This window comes from Oncorhynchus masou, chromosome 8 (genome assembly GCF_036934945.1).
Source record: "Oncorhynchus masou masou isolate Uvic2021 chromosome 8, UVic_Omas_1.1, whole genome shotgun sequence".
Classification (NCBI taxonomy): domain Eukaryota; kingdom Metazoa; phylum Chordata; class Actinopteri; order Salmoniformes; family Salmonidae; genus Oncorhynchus; species Oncorhynchus masou.
The window spans coordinates 13,735,828-13,757,809 of record NC_088219.1 but is presented as its reverse complement, the minus strand read 5'-3'; the positions used below and the strand labels follow the sequence as shown (position 1 = coordinate 13,757,809).

The following is a 21,982-nucleotide window of genomic DNA, read 5'->3' as shown; positions in this document are numbered from 1 at the left end:
ACAGCCCCAGACCATTATTCCTCCTCCGTCAAACTGTACAGTTGGCACTATGCATTGGGGCAGGTAGCTTTCTCCTGGTATCCGCCAAACCCAGATTTGTCCGTCGGACTGCCAGATAGTGAAGCATGATTCATCACTCCAGAGAACACATTTCCACTGCTACAGAGTCCAATTGCGGCGAGCTTTACACCATTCCAGCCGACACTTGACATTACGCATGGTGATCTTAGGTTTGTCTCTGGCTCCTCAGCCATGGAAAACCATTTCATGAAGCTCCCGATGAACAGTTCTTGTGCTGACTCTGCTTCCAGAGGCAGTTTGGAACTCGGTAGGGACTGTTGCAACCGAGGACAGATGGTTTTAATACACTACCCGCTTCAGCACTCGGCAGACCCGTTCTGTGAGCTTGTGTGGCCTACCACTTCGGGGTTAAGCCATTGTTGCTCCTAGACGTTTCCACTTCACAATAACAGCACAGTTGACCGGGGCTGGTTGTTGGGAACTGACTTGAACTGACTTGTTGGAAAGGTGGCATCCTATGACGGTGCCACGTTGAAAGTCACTGAGCTCTTCAGTAAGGCCATTTTACTGTCAATGTTTGTCTATGGAGATTAAATGGCTGTGTGCTCGATTTTCTACACCTGTCAGCAACGGGTGTGGCTGAAACAGCCGAATCCACTAATTTGATGGGGTGTCCACATACTTATTTTTATATAGAGTTTAACCTCCGGAATATCAATTTCTTTCAACTACTTGTTGAATAAAGTGTTTTTCCAGGCTGGGGGAATATTTTTAAATTAATTGGGGTATGCGTGTGCATACAAAGGCAACTAACACTGAGCACATGTATTTTGGATGGGCATCATAGAGCACTGGAATATTGACCATGCCTTTGCTGAGATCAAATGTTTATTCCGTACAAGCATATGAGACATCGAACCTGCCCTTGTGCTATGCACTCCAAACCTATACACCGCTAAAGAAACATGGTCTGCTTTACGTTTGTTTCAAAAAAAGAAATGACATCTACAAGTCACAATTTAATTGGAATACATCCTAGCTCTGACTAGGTTTATCAAGACATGATTCATAGCCATTTCAAACCTCTGCATGACACTGTGCAGGTAAGCACCATCACTCAGAGCCTCAGGGGTATAGCAGAGAACATGAAATTTGACAAGATTGTTCTCTCTACATTCCTATATCACAGTCATTCAATGGTTTAGAATGAAAAACAAAGTTGGTTTAGCGCCAGTGCTGTCAATTCAGCAGCTGATCTGGTACCTGGCTTAGCAGATAATACAGCCAGGAGAGTCCATTCAACGACATTGGTGGGGAGTACAGGAGGCTGCCGAGGGGAGGACAGCTCATAATAATGGCTGGAATGGAATGAACCACATGGAAACCATATTTCACTTGTTCGATACCATTCCATTTATTCCGTTCCAGCCATGACTATGAGCCCGTCCTTCCCAATTAAGATGCCACCAGCCACCTGTGGTGGGGAGGGTATTCACACATGTCTGGCACATGGAGGCTCAATACGCATGTCTAATATGTAGGTAACGGATGTCTCTCTAAAGGCTGTGGATTTCTCCAGGGAGCTCTCTCCTTTCATAATCAGAGGGTGTGACTTCAGTGAAAGAGGGGGAAACCAAACCAAACCAATCTTATTACCCTGAACAGAGCAACACTTCAGCTATTGTAATATACAGTGCATTCAGAAAGTATTCAGACCCCTTGACTTTTTCTACATTTTGTTACGTTAGTCTTATTTTAAAATGGATTCAATAGGTTTTTTTCCTCATCAATCTACACACAAGACAAAGCAGAAACAGGTTTTTGGAAAATGTTGCAAATTCTTTCCTTAATGCGTTTGAGCCAATCAGTTGTAGGGGTGGTATACAGAAGATAGCCCTATTTGGTAAAAGACCAAGTCCATATTATGGCAAGAACAGCTCAAATAAGCAAAGAGAAATGACAGTCCATTACCTTAAGACATGAAGTTCAGTCAATGCGGAACATTTCAAGACAATTGAAAGTTTCTTCAAGTGCAGCCGCAAAAACCATCAATCACTATGATGAAACTGGCTCTCATGGGGACCACCACCGGAAAGGAAGACCCAGAGTTACTTCTGCTGCAGAGGATAAGTTCATTAGAGTTACCAGACACTGAAATTGCAGCCCAAATAAATGCTTCACAGAGTTCAAGTAACAGACACATCTCAACATCAACTGTTCAGAGGAGACTGGGTGAATCAGGCCTTCATGGTCGAATTGCTGCAAAGAAACCACTACTAAAGGACACCAATAAGAAGAAGAGGCTTGTTTGGGTCAAGAAATGAGAAATAGACATTAGACCGGTGGAAATCTGTCTTTTGGTCTGATGCAGAGAAGGTGAATAGATTATCTCTGCATGTGTGGTTCCCACCGTGAAGCATGGAGGAGGTGTGATGGTGTGGGGGTGCTCTGCTGGTGACACTGTCAGTGATGTATTTAGAATTCAAGGCACACTTAACCATCATGGCTACAACAGCACTCTGCAGTGATACACCATCCCATCTGGTTTGGGCTTAGTGGGACTATCATTTGTTTTTCAACAAGAAAATTGCCAAACACACCTCCAGGCTGTGAAAGGGCTATTTGACCAAGAAAGAGAGTGATGGAGTGGTGCATCAACAATCTGGCCTCAACAATCAACCGACCCCAACCAAATTTAGATGGTTTGGGATGAGTTGGACCACAGAGTGAAGAAAAAGCAGCCAACAAGTGCTCAGTATATGTGGGAACTTCTTCAAGACTGTTGGAAAAGCATTCCAGGTGAAGCTGGTTGAGAGAATGCCAAGAGTGTGCAAAGCTGTCATCAAATCAAAGGGCGGCTACTTTGAAGAATCTAAAATATATTTTTGTTTGCTTAACACTTTTTTGGTTACTACATGATTCCATATGTGTTATTTCATAGTTTTGATGTCTTCACCATTATTCTACAATGTAGAAAAACCCTTGAATGAGTAGGTGTGCCCAAACTGGTATTCAGACCCTTTACTCAGTACTTTGTTGAAGAACCTTTGGCAGCGATTACAGCCTTGATTCTTCTTGGGTATGACGCTACAAGCTGAAACGTAACAAAATATGGAAAAAGTCAAGGGGTATGAATACTTTCCGAATGCACTGTATCTCCTACAAATATTGAAAGTCATGGAATTTCCCATTTCTATCACACCATTATGACATTTCATGTTCTGGAAATTAATTCATCCAGAACACCATGGCTATTTACAAATGGATAAAATGCAACTATACACGTGCAGTATTGAACAACCCTGAAGGAGAGTAAAATTCAGGTCGATTAATACATGTTGTAGCTTTCCTTTCGCGCAAATGGTTAGTTTCCTGCTGCATAGATACTTTGAACCTAGGAGGCTCTTTAAAATTGCTCTCAGATATGGTCTGCTTGGGATTAACGTTGTATATGGACATGGGCCTGGCAGAAAATGGGATCATAGCTAAACCAAAAAGTTCAATGGGGAGGGTGGAAACTGGCATTGAGAAAAAATACATTTTAGAGGTACTAAAGGTTGTGGTTGGAAGATACAACGGTTAGATAAAGCACGTGGCTGAGTCCAATAGTCTGGGAAGAAATATTGGACACGTGTGGAATGTTGCTTAGGATCATGTTAAAACTACAAGCATATGACCCTACAGTATGCAGGTATTAATAAACTGAAGAAAATACTACTCTAGAACAGCTGACCCCATTTAAAGCTTGGTGTTCACAACATCAGGAGGCGCTATCGTTGTGTAGATGTCCATGTTTAAGGGGTGAGCTTACTGTTAAAGCCAATGGAGTATATAAAACGTCTTTCTCATGGGACGCATTCTCTAACGATTATGGTGGATGGCCAGGGTGGTCAAAAAAGGTGATATGTTATACAGTACCTTGTGTCCCCAACTGTGCATTTAATATGAGCAACGATGAAGAAAACGGCAAATGAAAAACATTGATGTTAGGCATCGCACAGTGCAGCCTACCCAACACTCAACTGTGCAAATTCCCTGTTGATACTCATGTAGAACTGATTCAGTCCACGCAAGCTTTGGTTCCATCTGTGATGAAAAGGATTATGGCAATACACTATTGTGTTCTTGGTTGTTCATGTGTCTGGGGGTGTCATCAGTCTCGCACCAAAAGCAGTAGGCATTGCACACAGCCAGTAATACAACACACGCTTTCCTCAGTGTACTGGTTCTCTCCATAGACAAGGTGGAATAAGCTGTGATAGATTTGGTGTTTCCCCCTGTATTGAACACCCCCCCCCCCCAATAGTTGTGTGAGTTCCCCAGAACACAGAACAGACGTGTAAAGTTTGAAGTGTGTTCCTTCTGTGGGGCACAAGATGAAGCATAAATACAGGGAGGACAATGAAATCATAAAACAGGCCATTTCTTGTCTTTCAAGTGCCTGTAACAGGTAAGACAGACGCCAGGAAGGTTACTGTGGAAAGTAGCTGTATTCATGTTTTATTCAGTGGTAGACTAGAGCGGGAATGGCCTTCCAGTAGTCAGAATGGGAGTGAGAGAGATATATATATGTGAAAGATTGCGAGCTAGTGGGACATAATGTAACAGGACTGCATGGGCTGGGTTGAGTGAAGCCAACTAGACAGACAGGCTAATCAGCAGAGACACCGCCGGCCGCTCTTGGTGACCTCTTCTGAGGAGTGCACCACGTTGGGCACCAAGCCACTCTTCACCCCCTCCCAACCCTCCTGGATGTTGATGTCACCACTCTTCACGAGCTCAAAGATGTCCCGCGTTAGCTCAGTGAAGGCCTTTTCCACGTTGATGGCGTCGCGAGCCGATGTCTCCACGTAGCGCATACCATAGGTACCTGCCAGCTTCTCCGCCTCTTGCTGGCTCACCTGCCTCTGGGGCTCCAGGTCGCACTTGTGGCCCACCAACAGAAAGACAATGCTGTGAGGCTGGACGTGACTCCGGGCCTCCTCCAGCCACTCATGCACATTCTGGAAGGAGCGACGGTTGGTGATGTCGAACAGCAGCAGCCCCCCAACAGAGTTACGGTAATAAGCCCTGGTAATAGACCTAGAGAGGGTGAGAGGATAAGCAAAGAAGAGTGTCAGTGGTAAATGCACTGAAAAAATATAACATGTTGTCGTGACGTGGCCCTTTCTGTGTATAGATCATGGCTTCTCACGCTCTCCTACTGTTCTGTTATCTCAGGTCGTAAATTACTGGCAGAGACTCTCTCCCCCTTTTCATGCAGTATGGAGAGAGAGAGTTCCACAGTAGAACAAAGGAACTCCTGCCAAATTCTACTACATTCCAGAATTTGAGACTGGAACAATATCTATGTTTTGGAGAATGTGTAAACGGTTGGTGGAGAAGCCAGCTACGATCCGGTCCGTTTTGTTTCATGTTTGTGACCTCATGAAAGACAATACAGCCACATTACCCTAACTCTGTTTATACAGGTGCCTCCGTTATGAGGTTTGCATCAAGTTATTGTATAAAATGAATGAGTAAAGATGAAACTATTTGTGAAATGATGTATATTCCCTTTCAAGTTGAACTAAGTCATTGGCCCGCCCCGGTGAACACAGTCATGATCAGGCGCCATAGAACCGCCTTTTCTACTGTTATGAAGAAAACCCCCTCCTGAGGAAATCCTCTTCAGACCACACATACCTCGGTGTCAGCTGAGGGGGCACAGGTTTGAGTACAAAGATTGAGCAAACCCACAGCGTGAGCTGTGATTGCGAATAGTTATTGAATTCCTAACCATACCACATGGCTACACGGCTGGAAATGGTTCAACTCAGACTATCGATGCCGACAGAATAAGAGCTAATCTAAGATACTAATTAATAGTCTGCAGCTAGAAATGATGTAAACCTGGGGTGCTATTACTGACAACCGCCGAAACATTTATTTATGAGTGATATTCTGATGTATCCATTGTAAGCACGAAAGACTGATCTTCAGGGCAGCAGAGAGAAAGAGACGCGGATGAACTGACTCTCCAGCAGACGGACCGGATTCCAACAGAAAAGATCATGACACATGGGCGCAAATGTATATATTGATTGCAATTATTCCCGAATGAGTGAGCATTCATGTTCAAAGGATTAGCATTTCAATTAATTATAGTAGTACTGTGTGTAGTGATCTCTCTGGTCTTTTCCGCTCTCGCTCAGTCCACACCCACTTCCCTTTGTCCACCAAGCCGTCATATCGGCTTAGTCCACTAGGGAATCTCCCCTATCATTTGTTAGTAACAGATCTACTGCTTTGTTTGTTTATGCATTTCTGGGATTATTTAGTTAGTTAGTAAATAAATGAATAAGCCAATTGGTGTATGGACGATTTATAGTAAAGGCTGGGTTCGTGCAGATAACCAACCATTTACGACATTTAGAATAAGACTGACGTGAGGTAAATAATAATTCATTAATAAGAAGACTAATTGATCAGATAGTCAAATATCTGAAGAGTTACATTAGGAAAATTATAACTTTGTAATCTGAAGATTTCCCTGGTGCCCCAACTTCCTGGTTAATTACATTTACATGATTAGATTAATCACGTAATTATAATTACAGAGAATTGATTTGATAAAATAAGTCTTCACTTTTAATGATGCCAAAGACACGACAATGTAAAGTCTTGGTCCCATGTTTCATGAGCTGAAATACAAGATCCCAGAAATGATCCATACTCAGGAAAAGCTTATTTCTCTCAAATTTGGTGCGCAAGTTTGTTTATATCCCTGTTAGTGAGCATTTCTCCTTTGCCAAGATAATCCATCCACCTGACAGGTGTAGCAAATCAAGAAGCTGATTAAACAGCATGATCATTACACAGGTGCACCTTCTGCTGGGGACAATAACAGGCCACTCTAAAATGGGCACTTTTGTCACACAACACAGTGCCAAAGATGTTTCAAGTTGTGAGGGAGCGTGCAATTGGCATGCTGGCTGCAGGAATGTCCACCAATGATGTTGCTAGATAATTTAATGTTCCTTTCTCTAACATAAGTCGCCACCAACATTGTTTTAGAGAATTTGGCCGTTCTTCCAACTAGTCTCACAACCGGAAAGACCTTGTGTATGGCGTCATGTGGTTGAGCGGTTTGCTGATGTCAACGTTGTGAACAGAGTGCCCTATGGTGGCGGTGGGGTTATGGTATGGACAGGCATAAGCTACGGACAACAAACCCAATTGCATTTTATCAATGGCGATTTGAATGCACAGAGATACAGTGACGAGATCCTGTGGCCCATTTTGTGGCCCATTTTTTTAAGGTCATGTGAAATCCATATATTTGGGCCTAATTAATTTATTTCAATTGACCGATTTCCTCATATGAACCGTGACTCAATAAAATCTTTGATCTTTGAAATTGTTGCATGTTGTGTTTATATTTTGGTTCAGTATATAAGTGTGGTGGTCAGTGCTGTTTACACAGTGGATGTGACATGGAGAACAGTGGCGGTCAGTGCTGTTTAAACAGAGGATGTGGCATGGAGAACAGTGGCGGTCAGTGCTGTTTATACAGATGATGTGACATGGAGAACAGTGGAGGTCAGTGCTGTTTATTATTATTTTTATTTATTTTTTATAATTCATGAGCATGGACTTATTTCTATTACAGCATATTGGATTACTCACATTCATATTCCATTCACCCAGTCAATACAACAGCGATAGGTTTAGGCTTCAACATGATACTCAAATTTTCCCTATTCCCATCATGAGGTTCCTAAAACCTAGTAAATGAATGAAAATTGACAATGTAGACAATGACAATGACAATGTAGGTGCACACAGGTTGAGAGACAAATTTGAGGTGATTGACATTCAATACCACCTTGCACACTCATGCCTGCATCTAGCTGATACAGGGTGTAATCATTAGTCCAACAGTTGCAAATGAGAGTTTCTATTGGACAAATTCAGGTATGTTTAATCGCCGTTTTGTTCCATTTGCTTCTGTTTAAGAAACGTTTTTCAACAGAATCGGCAGTATGAATACACCCCTGATCACACGTAAACAGAGTTCACTCATAACAGCCACGTTGTCGCTTGTGGACTTCAATGCACAACAAATCAGCTGTATGTGACCAGGCGAAAAACCCTTTCCAAGACAAACCTCTATAAACAGCCTACATCGTTCACCATATTAGCTAAAGTTACGTCCTAGTCAGCATAGCTAATATAACTAATGCGATAGTAAACCGCTACAATCATGAAGTAACGTTACAGTGTACAGTCAGTTAGCAGTTTTACGGCGGGCCCCGGTGGCAATAAATGAGTAATACCAAAAGCTTACTTTGACTTGGAAGAGTTCCAGTGTTGTGTTGGAAAGTCATAGCCAGCTACAGTGCCTTGCGAAAGTATTCGGCCTCCTTGAACTTTGCGACCTTTTGCCACATTTCAGGCTTCAAAAATAAAGATAGATAAATAAAGATAGAAAACTGTATTTTTTTGTGAAGAATCAACAACAAGTGGGACACAATCATGAAGTGGAACGACATTTATTGGATATTTCAAACTTTTTTAACAAATCAAAAACTGAAAAATTGGGCGTGCAAAATTATTCAGCCCCTTTACTTTCAGTGCAGCAAACTATCTCCAGAAGTTCAGTGAGGATCTCTGAATGATCCAATGTTGACCTAAATGACTAATGATGATAAATACAATCCACCTGTGTGTAATCAAGTCTCCGTATAAATGCACCTGCACTGTGATAGTCTCAGAGGTCCGTTAAAAGCGCAGAGAGCGTCATGAAGAACAAGGAACACACCAGGCAGGTCCGAGATACTGTTGTGAAGAAGTTTAAAGCCGGATTTGGATACAAAAAGATTTCCCAAGCTTTAAACATCCCAAGGAGCACTGTGCAAGCGATAATATTGAAATGGAAGGAGTATCAGACCACTGCAAATCTACCAAGACCTGGCCGTCCCTCTAAACTTTCAGCTCATACAAGGAGAAGACTGATCAGAGATGCAGCCAAGAGGCCCATGATCACTCTGGATGAACTGCAGATATCTACAGCTGAGGTGGGAGACTCTGTCCATAGGACAACAATCAGTCGTATATTGCACAAATCTGGCCTTTATGGAAGAGTGGCAAGAAGAAAGCCATTTCTTAAAGATATCCATAAAAAGTGTTGTTTAAAGTTTGCCACAAGCCACCTGGGAGACACACCAAACATGTGGAAGAAGGTGCTCTGGTCAGATGAAACCAAAATTGAACTTTTTGGCAACAATGCAAAATGTTATGTTTGGCGTAAAAGCAACACAGCTCATCACCCGGAACACACCATACCCACTGTCAAACATGGTGGTGGCAGCATCATGGTTTGGGCCTGCTTTTCTTCAGCAGGGACAGGGAAGATGGTTAAAATTGATGGGAAGATGGATGGAGCCAAATACAGGACCATTCTGGAAGAGAACCTGATGGAGTCTGCAAAAGACCTGAGACTGGGACGGAGATTTGTCTTCCAACAAGACAATGATCCAAAACATAAAGCAAAATCTACAATGGAATGGTTCAAAAATAAACATATCCAGGTGTTAGAATGGCCAAGTCAAAGTCCAGACCTGAATCCAATCGAGAATCTGTGGAATGAACTGAAAACTGCTGTTCACAAATGCTCTCCATCCAACCTCACTGAGCTCGAGCTGTTTTGCAAGGAGGAATGGGAAAAAATTTCAGTCTCTCGATGTGCAAAACTGATAGAGACATACCCCAAGCGACTTACAGCTGTAATCGCAGCAAAAGGTGGCGCTACAAAGTATTAACTTAAGGGGGCTGAATAATTTTGCACGCCCAATTTTTCAGTTTTTGATTTGTTAAAAAAGTTTGAAATATCCAATAAATGTCGTTCCACTTCATGATTGTGTCCCACTTGTTGTTGATTCTTCACAAAAAAATACAGTTTTATATCTTTATGTTTGAAGCCTGAAATGTGGCAAAAGGTCGCAAAGTTCAAGGGGGCCGAATACTTTCGCAAGGCACTGTAGCTAGCTAACATAGCATCCCTCTGTTTGAGCAGAGTGATTCAGTAGGCTAAACTAGTTAGCTGCATTACTAGCTAAGTAAGTGAAACAGATGGGTCCCGGGAAGGAGAGAGCGGTACGTCCAGAGTACGGTTGCAGAATTTCCTGGGATTTGCCAACTTTTATCACCTCTTTATCCAGGGCTATAGCACCCTGGCTTCCCCCCGTCTACACTCACCTCTCCTAAGGTTCCGTTCACTTGGTCTCCAGCTGCTGACCGGGCGTTCCGGGATCTCAAACACCGCTTCACCACAGGTCCCATCTTGGTTCATCCTGACCCGTCCCGCCAGATAACTGGATGTTTGTGCATGACGCGATGCTTGCCTGCCACCCGGACTCCCGTCGGAACCTGGCTTTTGTGAGACAACGCTTTAGGTGGCCTACCACGGTTCCTGAAGTCTCACATTCTTCGCCGCTTGTGCACAGAACAAGACTCCTCGGCAAGCTCCGGCTGGTCTCCTCCAAACTCTGCCTGTCCCTCACTGTCCTTGGTCTCACATCTCCCTGGACTTTGTCATGGGTCTCCCACCGTCTGATGGCAACACCGCCATCCTGACCATTGTGGATCGGTTTTCCAAAGCCGCCCACTTCATTCCTCTCCCCAAACTACCATCTACCAAAGAGATGGCTCAGCTCATGGTGCAGCACGTCTTCCGGATTCATGGACTGCCAGTTGACATGGTCTCCGACCGGGGTCCTCAGTTCTCATCCTGGTTCTGGAAGGCGTTCTGCACCCTCATTGGGTCATCGGCCAGCCTGTCCTCCGGGTTCCACTCCCAGTCCAACGGCCAGTCGGAGCGAGCCAACCAAGACCTTGAGACTACTCTGCACTGCCTGGTCTCCGCCAACCTCACCACCTGGAGCCAGCAGCTTGTGTGGGTCGAATACACCTGCAACACCCTTCCCTGCTCTGCCACAGGCCTATCACTTTGAGTGTTCCCTGGGGTATCAGCCCCCGCTCTTCCCTGAGCAGGAAGAAGAGGTCAGCGTACCTTCGGCCAAGATGTTTGTCCGCTGCTGTCGTCGTACTTGGAGGAGAGCCTGGTCGGTCCTTCCTCAAGACCACCTCCAGGTATTGACGACAAGCGGATCACCACCGGACCCCAGGTCCACAGTATCATCTCGTGCAGAAGGTATGGCTGTCCACCCAGGATCTGCCCCTCCGGGTGGAATCCCGCAAACTCTCCCCCCGGGATATCGGCCCTTTTCCCATCGCTAAGGTTATTAGCCTTTCATGTGTCCAGAGTTAAACCCATGTGTTACAGCCCCTTGTCTCCTGTTTCCTGCCCTTCTGTATCTTGCCCCACCTCACTGGATTATTGACCCCTACCTACCCTGACCCTGAGACTGCCTGAGACTGATCAGACAAGGACCCAACACACCTCTAGGCTGTGTACGGGCAATTTGACCAAGAAGGAGAGTGATTGAATGCTGCATCAGATGACCTGGCCTCCACAATCCCCCAACTTCAACCAAATTGAGATGGTTTGGAAGGAGTCGGACCGCAGAGTGAAGGAAAAGCAGCCAACAGGTGCTCAGCATGTGTGGGAACTCCATCAAGATTGTTGGAAAAGCGTTACAATGTAGAAAATAGTAAAAATAAAGAAAAACCCTTGAATAAGTAAGTGTTCTAAAACTTTTGACTGGTAGTGTAATAATAATTACAGGTGACTATAAAAAAACTTGTGATTTATTTCACACAATTTGTGGTCTTTACAATGGAAGATTTTTTTTTTATAAATCAAAAAAGTGTCACCTGAATCGCTCTTGTCCGGCTGTGTCCCAGATTTGAAGTTTAATGCGTTTGCCTGGTTCTATCTCCACTAGGCGTGAGAAGAAGTCTACACCGACTGTGGGGTCGGACACATGCGCAAAGCGTCCCTCTGTGAATCGCCGGATCAGGCACGACTTTCCTACTGTCGAGTCCCCAATGACGATGAGTCGAAACTGGTACAGCCATATCGCTTCCATCTCTCATAGAATCTATGGGGAAAAAATGAAATATTTGACGATTAGTAAATCATGCGCATGGCCCGTCTACATCTCAACAAATAACTTAAAACTTGTTTTGACCCCAAGGGTAGGCTATCCAAACCACTATCAGTGATATCCTTATCGGGCTATTTTTTTTTACAAATGTAGTTCAGTGTGGTAGGCCTGCTTATATTTTTTAAACCTATTTGTGAGGATGTGTGCGCAAAACCGCGCACAAAATCGAAAACCGACTTGATTGTTTGACCTACTTTAAAAGCCCAATAGCCCACAGCGCACGGATTATTAGCTTTTTCTTGAAAAACTTATCTGCCTGCCCTACATTATTAGGGAAAGGCCTCTCCTCTTTCCTGGTAAATGCAGACAGCTCTTAAAAAAGAACACTCGCATATTCAGCTCACATGTGGATACACAGTTGTTGCATAGCAAAGCCGATCAAGTGCAATAATTACATGTGTTGACATAAAAAAAAACGTTTTTCTTAAACACAATGAAAAGGGCAGTTATGCGCATTTTTATGGACAAACAATAGGCTACGTATTGAATACTAATTTCACCATTGCAAAAAAAACGTGTTAGTTCTGGGCTACATAAATCTGAACGAGTCTTATAACATTTAAAACACATTTAACTTATCTTCTTTCTGTTCTTCGTAGACAATAGTCTTAATCTAAAATCGATTTACAACGGCATATTCTGTGGCAATGACATATTAATCCATAATACATTTTAGAACATGGTCGTGTACTCATTTTATGTGCAATTAATTACCTTGTTAGATGAGCGATCAACGGCTGGAAATAGCAAATCCCATGTTCTTGAGAAATCTCGTATATCGAAGATGCTCTCTGAAACACTGTTTTACCCCAAGCAGTGATACGCAAATAGGCCTTGTCCTAGTATCCTTTTGTATTATTTTATTCTACACAGGGAACTGTTACTGTGATGGCAAGTTTGATGTAAAATTGTCTAACGGCCGTCCTTACAACTTGTCGATGGTTTCATTTCATAGCAATTTCATGTTTAAAGATGGAGATGTTTGTGAAAATCCGCTGATGAAATGGCAGTAACAGCATCACATAGCATTACTCATTCCTCATCAGCACCATTACCGTAAGAACTCAGACATCAACGCAGTAAAAATCTCTAGGGGCACTACATTGGGTGTTACAAATGGGCATTTAAATGGAGTCCTATGAAGATCAGATTCGGGTTATCATACCTGACATAAAGGGAATGTCTTTGTGGGAGAAAAAGAATGATGACAACTGTGTGTGATGAACACCAGGGGAGACAGAGAGCTGGCTTCAAGCACAGGGCGCGGCAGGTGTTTATTGGTAAAGGACCACAGGATGAAGCAGGTAGCTGGGTCCAGTGGCAGGCAAAAGGCCATACACAGGGGGTCCAAAAAGGCAACAGTACAAGCAAGGAAAAGGCTAGTAACGTCATCCGGGAGATCATGCAATAGGTTTATAACAGAAAATCCAATAAGCTAAAGTACAGGCAGGGAATAGGCAAAAGGCATTGTTAGTGAGGCAGGCCAAAACTATCATACACTGAAGGATTCAATTACAGGGGACAACCAGCACTCCGAATAGAAGTGTTTCACAAACAATACCTCACAATGATGGGTGCAGGGAACTGAACTAAATAGTGTGTGATAATGACATACAGGTGTGTGAACAGGTGATTAGAATTGAGGTGATTGGGATCTGGAGAGTGACATCAGGGGATCTACATGTTTTGTTTGAGAGTGTGAGTTTGAAGCAGATGTTACACTGTGTAACTACCTGAATGATGGAAATAGCTAGGGTCTGAATCACACTCTGAGTTAGGCCTACAGTAGGCTGCAGGATACAAGAGAATGAGTGTGTCTTGGCAGTAAAAAAAAAACATGTTTATTATGACATCCGACATCGGGTAGAAAGCACACTGGTCTCAAGGTAACTGGAGGGCCAGAAACTCATTGCGGAGGTGTTGGAGACCTACCGAGTAGACCTATAACAAATATATATATATAATATATCCAGTACCAGTAAAAAGTTTGGACACACCTACTCATTCAAAGACACACCGATTCATTCTTTATTTGTACTATTTTCTACATTGTAGAATAATAGTGAAGACATCAAAACTATGAAATAACACATTTGGAATAATGTAGTAACCAAAGAAGTGCTAAACAAACCCTTTGCCTTGATGACAGCTTTGAACACTCTTGGCATTTTCTCAACCAGCTTCATGAGAAATGTTTTTCCAACAGTTTTGAAGGAGTTCCCACATATCCTGAGCACTTGTTGACTGCTTTTCCTTCACTCTGCGGTTCAATTCAACCCAAACCATCTCAATTGGGTTGAGGTTGGGTGATTGTGGAGGCCAGGTCATCTGATACAGCACTCTCCTTGGTCAAATAGCCCTTACACAGCCTGGAGGTGTGTTTCTTGTAATTGTCCTGTTTAAAAAGAGCAAACCAGATGGGATGGCATATCAGTACAGAATGCTGTGGTAGCCATGCTGGTTAAGTGTGCCTTGAATTCTAAATAAATCACTGACACTGTCACCAGCGAAGCACCCCCATACATCAAACCTCCTCCATGCTTCACGGTGGGAACCACACATGCGGAGGATCATCCGTTCACCTACTCTGCGTCTCACAAAGACACAGTGGCTGGAACCAAAAATCTCCAATTTGGACTCATCACAGCAAAGGGCAGATTTCCACCGGTCTAATGTTCATTGCTCGTGTTTCTTGGCCCAAGCAAGTCTCTTCTTCCTATTGGTGTCCTTAAGTCGTGGTTTCTTTGCAGCAATTCGACCATGAAGGCCGGATTCACGCAGTCTCCTCTGAACAGTTGATGTTGAGATGTGTCTGTTACTTGAACTCTGTGAAGCATTTATTTGGGCTGCAATTTCTGAGGCTGGTAACACTAATGAACTTATCCTCTGCAGCAGAGGTAACTCTGGGTCTTCCTTTCCGGTGGCGGTCCTCATGAGAGCCAGTTTCATCATAGCGCTTGATGGTTTTTGCAACTGCACTTGAAGAAACGTTCAAAATTCTTGAAATATTCCACAATGACTGACCTTCATGTCTTAAAGTAATGATGGACTGTTGTTTCTCTTTGCTTATTTTAGCTGTTCTTGCCATAATATGGACTTGGTCTTTTACCAAATAGGGCTATCTTCTATATACCCCCCCCACCTTGTTACAGCACAACTGATTTGCTCAAACGCTTTAAGAAGGAAAGGAATTCCACAAATTATCTTTTAACAAGGCACACCTGTTACTGTCACGTTCTGACCTTTATTTTCCTTTGTTTTGTCTTTATTTAGTATGGTCAAGGCGTGAGTTGGGGTGGGCAGTCTATGTTTTGTGTTTCTATGTTTAGGTTTTTGTTTCGGCCTAGTATGGTTCTCAATCAGAGGCAGGTGTCATTGGTTGTCTCTGATTGAGAATCATACTAAGGTTGCCTGGGTTTCACTATTGGTTTGTGGGTGTTTGTTTCCGTGTCTGTGGTTGTCACCACACTGGACTGTTTCGGTTTGGTTTTCGTTCATGGTCACATTTATTGTTTTGTATTTCTTAGTGTTCAGTTGATGTTTTATAATAAACAATATGGACACTTACCACGCTGTGTTTTGGTCCAATCCCTGCTACACCTCTTCTTCAGACGAAGAGGAGGAAATCTGCCGTTACAGTTACTTGAAATGCCTTCCAGGTGACTACCTCATGAAGCTGGTTGAGAGAAACTGTCAACAAGGCAAAGGGTTTAACACTTTTTTCGTTACTACATGATTCCATATGTGTTATTTCAAAGTTTTGATGTCTTCACTATTATTCTAATCACATCAAATCAAATGTTATTGGTCACATACACATGGTTAGCAGATGTTAATGTGTGTGTTGCGAAATGCTTGTGCTTCTAGTTCCGACCGTGCAGTAATATCTAACAAGTAATCTAACAACTACCTTATACACACAACTGTAAAGGATAAATTAAGAATATGTACATTTAAATATATGGATGAGCGATGGCCGAACGGCATAGGCAAGATGCAGTAGATGGTATAGAGTACAGTATATACATGAGATGAGTAATGTAGGGTATGTAAACATTATATTAAGTGGCATTGTTTAAGTGACTAGTGATGCATTTATTACCTCCAGTTATTAATTATTAAAGTGGCTAGAGATTGAGTCTATGTTGGCAGCAGCCACTCAATGTTAGTGATGGCTGTTTAACATTCTAATGGCCTTGAGATTAGAAGCTGTTTTAATGTCTCTCGGTCCCAGCTTTGATGCAACTGTACTGACCTCGCCTTCGGGATGATAGCGGGGTGAACAGGCAGTGGCTCGGGTGGTTGTTGTCCTTGATGATCTCTGTGGCCTTCCTGTGACATCGGGTGGTGTAGGTGTCCTGGAGGGCAGGTAGTTTGCCCCCGGTGATGTGTTGTGCAGACCGCACTACCCTCTGGAGAGCCTTACGGTTGTGGGCGGAGAAGTTGCCGTACCAGGCGATGATACAGCCCGACAGGATGCTCTCGTTTGTGCATCTGTAAAAGTTTGTGTGTTTTTGGTGACAAGCCAAATTTCTTCAGCCTCCAGAGGTTGAAGAGGCGCTGTTGCGCCTTCTTCACCACGCTGTCTGTGTGGGTGGACCATTTCAGTTTGTCAGTGATCTGTACGCAGAGGAACTTAAAATTTTCCACCTTCTCCACTATTGTTCCGTCGATATGGAATGGAGGGGTGCTCCCACTGCTCTTTCCTGAAGTCCACGATCATCTCCTTTGTTTTGTTGACATTGAGTGTGAGGTTATTTTCCTGATACCATACTCCGAGGGTCCTCACCTCCTCCCTGTAGGCCGTCTCGTCATTGTTGGTAATCAAGCCTACCAATGTAGTGTCATCTGCAAACTTGATGATTGAGTTGGAGGCGTGCATGGCCACGCAGTCATGGGTGAACAGGGAGTACAGGAGAGGGCTGAGAACGGGGTGGATATGTTGTTTCCTACCCTCACCACATGGGGGCGGCCCGTCAAAGTCCAAGACCCAGTTGCACAGAGCGGGGTCAGGACACAGGGTCTCGAGCTTAATGACGAGTTTGGAGGGTACAATGGTGTTAAATGCTGAACCGTAATCGATGAACAGCATTCTTACATAGGTATTCCTCTTGTCCAGATGGGTTAGGGCAGTGTGCAGTGTGATTGCGTCGTCTGTGGACCTATTGGGGCGGTAAGCAAATTGAGTGGGTCTAGGGTGTCAGGTAGGTTGGAGGTGATATGATCCTTGACTAGTTCGTCAAAGCACTTCATGATGACGGAAGTGAGTGCTACGGGGCGATAGTCATTTAGCTCAGTTACCTTAGCTTTCTTGGGAATATGAACAATGGTGGCCCTCTTGGAGCATATGGGAACAGCAGACTGGGATAGGGATTGATTGAATATGTCCGTAAACCCACCAGCCAGCTGGTCTGCGCGTGCTCTGAGAACGCGGCTAGGGATGCCGTCTGGGTTGGCAGCGTCGCTAGGGTTAACATGTTTAAATGTTTTGCTTAGTGAAGGAGAGCCCGCAAGTTTTGGTAGCGGGCCGTGTTGGTGGCCCTGTAATGTCCTCAAAGCGAGACAAAGAAGTTGTTTAGTTTGTCTTGGAGCAAGACATCGGTGTCCTCGACGGGGCTGTTTTTCTTTTTGTAGTCCGTGATTGGCTGTAGACCCTGCCACATACGTCTCGTGTCTGAGCCGTTGAATTGCTACTCTACTTTGTCTCTATACTGATGCTGAGCTTGTTTGATTGCCTTGTATTCGGTCATGTTCCCGATCGCCTTGCCATGATTAAAAGCAGTGGTTCGCGCTTTCAGTTTTTGCACGGATACTGCCATCAATCCTACGTTGCTGGTTGGGGAAGGATTAAATAGTCACCGTGGGTACCACATCACCGATGCACTTGCTAATAAACTCACTCACCGAATCAGCGTATACATTAATATTATTTTCCGATGCTATCCGGAACATATCCCAGTCCACGTGATCGAAGCAATCTTGAAGCGTGGAATCAGATCTGTCGGGCCAGCGTTGAACAGACCTGAGCACAGCGTTTCCTGTTTTAGTTTCTGTCTATAGGCTGGGAGCAACAAAATGGAGTCGTGGTCAGATTTGCCGAAAGGAGGGCGAGGGAGGGCTTTGTATGCGTCACGGAAATTAGAGTAGCAATGATCTAGAGTTTTGCCAGCCCAGGTCACGCATTCGATATGCTGATAAAATTTAGGGAGCCTTGTTTTCAGATTAGCCTTGTTAAAATCCCCAGCTACAATAAATGCAGCCTCAGGATATGTGGTTTCCAGTTTACATAGAGTCCAATGAAGTTCTTTCAGGGTTGTCGAGGTGTCTGCTTGGGGGGATATAGACGGCTGTGATTATAATCGAAGAGAATTCTCTTTGTAGATAATGCGATCGGAATTTGATCGTAAGGAATTCTAGGTCAGGTGAACAAAAGGACTTGAGTTCCTGTATATTGTTATTATCACACCACTCGTTAATCATAAGGCATACACCCCCGCCCTTCTTACCAGAGAGATGAAACCGGTGAAGAAACCGGGTGGCTGTACCGACTCTGCTAATTTATCCCAAAGAGAAATAAAGAAATCATCTGGAATGAGTAGGTGTGTCCAAACTTTTGACTGGTACTTTATATATTTTGACGAGAACATATGACAAGTTTATAAAATAAAAATTTGACCTTTCATGTACGGACTATGGAATCAAGTAGGATTACATAATTTTCTTGACTCCATCCTTAACATCCTCATATGTTAAGGTGCACAGTGAACCTTAAAAGCTCTGTATGGAAACATTTGAAAGAATTTCAGGCTCTAGTTGGAACGGAATTAAAACTAAATTGTAATGTGTTTTCCATGTGCCATCAACACCGGCAGATATTGGATCAGACAGCAGTGTGAGTTTTGAATGGGCTGCTGTACAAACGCAGACCATGCAGCAGGAGCATTTGTTAAACCTTCTCGTTATGGTGGACCTTGGGGTCAGTAAAACATCAGTCAAGAGTTATGTCCATCTCATCTTTTCTCAACATTATCGAGCAGCTATTGATGTTGACTTTGCGCTGAAGGTTCTGCACTGGTACAGCGACTCCGTTATAAGACTACAGCTTTAGGACATTGCCAGTATGTCAAACCACTTCATTTTACTTTGATATTACTTGATATATTATGAATTCATTGTAACATCAGTGGTTTGGACAAAACTGCAGACAGTCTACATCAGACTTTATTCAAGTTTATGTTTTTAACAACTCCATATCAATGAATTAGCACACTTTTGCTAATTATATTTGGCCTTATCCATAGCCTGTGTACATGTATCATCATTGTCACGATCGTTGTAGTGAGGAGACCCAAGCGCAGCGTGGTGTGAAAACATACTTTTAATGAATGATGAAAAAAACACGACGACACTAAACAAAATAACGTGACCGCTATCGAAACTGAGTGCTAACATGCAACATCACATAGACAATAACCCACGAACCACAATACAAAACAGGCTACTTAAATATGGTTCCCAATCAGAGACAACGACAAACACCTGCCACTGATTGAGAACCATATCAGGCCAAAACACATAGAAACAGACTAACTAGACATGCAACATAGAATGCCCACTCATATCACACCCTGACCAAACAAAACATAGAAACAAACAATGCAAATAATGGTCAGAGTGTGACAATCATAATCACCAGTGTACAGTTTTTGTCCCTACAGAATTTAATGTGTGCTGTGGAGGAGCATGTGTCTTGTCTATTTGTTTATTAGGGTCCCCATTAGCTTTTGCAAAGGCAGCAGCTATTCTTCCTGGGGTCCACAACAAACATGACAAGTAACAAAACACTGATACTGTAACACTTGTCGTCTGGGGAAGGAGAGGAAGACCACTGCACAGCGTGGAAAGTGTTCATATTTTAAATATTTTAATAAACACTGAAAACAAAACAATAAACAACCAACGAACAGTCCTGTAAGGTGCAACACAACACTAAACAGAAAATACCCACCAACAAAACACAATGGAAAACAGGCTACCTAAATGTGGTTCTCAATCAGGGACAACGATTGACAGCTGCCTCTGATTGAGAACCATACCAGGCCAAACACAGAAATAGAAAAATCATAGACAAACTAACATAGACAACCCACCCAACTCACGCCCTGACCATACTAAAACAAAAGACAAAACAAAGGAACTAAGGTCAGAACGTGACAGATACACTGACAGACAATGACAGGGTTCACCTGGTCTCATGCTCATTAGAGCCATATGAGCACTAGTTACACTCTTGCTCTCTGTATGTGTGTGTGTGTCTGTACTATGAAAACCTGACCTTTTCTGCTGTTTTTGGAATGTGCTAAATCATAATGCAATATAATTAGATTATAAGTACATATAGTTACAGTATACGCTAGATCAGTGCTGTATGTCGGTCTGACCCTGATATGTACTGTTCATGTATTTGTTTGTCCCAGGACAAGAAAGATATTGGAATATGACCCGTGTGTGTTACCGGAAGGCTGTTGGAGCTCTGGGGGTGTTTGACATGGCCCACGTGACCCATGACCTTAGTGTCCATGTTGTCCTTTCAAGTGGAAGGACGACCTGGACACTAAGGTCACCCTCAGTCATGGCAAACCTGTCCCAGCTTTGGTGCTGGCCTACAAGTCTGACCAAGTCTGCTCCCAGCAGCTCAATCTGGACACATTCTGTGGGGAAAAAGGATTTGTGGGCTGGTTTGAGACCTCAGCCAAGGTAAGGGAGGGAGATAATGACGCAGATAGGGAAACGCTTCAGCTTACTTACTGTAGTCCTCCTAGTCTCTCACAACTGCCGCCTGAGGGCTGCTCTGTGGGCTGCTCTAGAGGGTATCTTTGCAATGGATAAGATACACTTAAATGGCGTGTGCGTCTGTGTGTGAGACAGACTAGCCTCAGTATATTAATGATTCTAATCTAAACACATTTCAGACTGCTGGGGAGCTCCCTGGCTGATAACATTTGACAGTCTTGGTCCTATGGAAGATCACTTTGTACAATGGTCTCTATTTCTTATAAAGAACACAAACACATTTGACAGCAGCCTTTGATTGTCAGCTTGGGTTAACATAACTCATCAGAATCTGTCGTTCTGCCCCTGAACAGGCAGTTAACCCACTGTTCCCAGGCCGTCATTGAAAATAAGAATTTGTTCTTAACTGACTTGCCTAGTTAAATAAAAAAAATGTTGTTGTTGAATGTAATCACAAATACATGCGATCAATTGGAATGAAACGCTAGCATGCCGCGGGGCATTTGAGAAGAACACAGGCTAGTTTGCCAAGGGGAATGTGAACAGGAACATGTAAAATGGTCCAGCAGGCTGTGTAATGAGTGTTCCCTCCTCACAGACTGAACCTGAGAGAAAGGGAACACTCACAGCTACTCTCTAATGAGTTACTCAGTTTAGTGTGAAGGCTGATTGGGTGAATATGTCACTGGGGCCAACCCATCTGATAGCTTACATTGATAAAGATGATGAAAGATTAGAATAAACCTTCTGTCTGATGTAAAAGGATTTAAAATCCTGAGCAGATCTGCCCTGGGATTACTCCCAATCTGAGATCTATTGTCTTCTGTACCCTAGCTGTCTCCTAGCTGTCTCCTAGCTGTCCATAATTTGTATATTTTTGGTTTTATTGCATAGGAGAACACTAACATTGGAAAACCCTACTATAGAGAGAGCCAGGAAACTGAGAAGCTAGTGCTTTGTGAAAGGTTGTTGTTATAGCCAAATACTAATGATATAACATCAATACCATACTGGGCCAGGGGTTTGTCTTCAGATGTGGCTGAATCTGATTGGACAGC

The 21,982-nt window shown here is 43.4% G+C and overlaps 1 protein-coding gene and 1 pseudogene across 1 annotated transcript; one reads left to right on the top strand and one right to left on the bottom strand.

The window, feature by feature from the left end:
- Nucleotides 1-4,335: 4,335 nt before the first annotated feature.
- Nucleotides 4,336-13,159, bottom strand: LOC135544132 (ras-related protein Rab-39B-like). Its single transcript, XM_064971536.1, has 3 exons — nt 12,846-13,159; nt 11,839-12,065; nt 4,336-5,103 (listed from the first exon to the last, which is right to left on the bottom strand). The coding sequence occupies exons 2-3, from the start codon at nt 12,051-12,053 to the stop codon at nt 4,677-4,679; spliced, it is 642 nt and encodes a 213-aa protein (XP_064827608.1). The 5' UTR covers nt 12,054-12,065; nt 12,846-13,159; the 3' UTR covers nt 4,336-4,676.
- Nucleotides 13,160-19,059: 5,900 nt separating this feature from the next.
- Nucleotides 19,060-21,902, top strand: LOC135543755 (ras-related protein Rab-38-like; annotated as a pseudogene).
- Nucleotides 21,903-21,982: the final 80 nt, after the last annotated feature.

Bases quoted from the DNA above. Each gene is read 5' to 3' on its own strand.
- LOC135544132 (XM_064971536.1), bottom strand. From the start codon at position 12,053: ATGGAAGCGATATGGCTGTACCAGTTTCGACTCATCGTCATTGGGGAC. The intron at 5,104-11,838 runs GTGACACTTTTT...CACCCTCTCTAG, and splicing joins GCCGGACAAGAGCGATTCAG to GTCTATTACCAGGGCTTATT.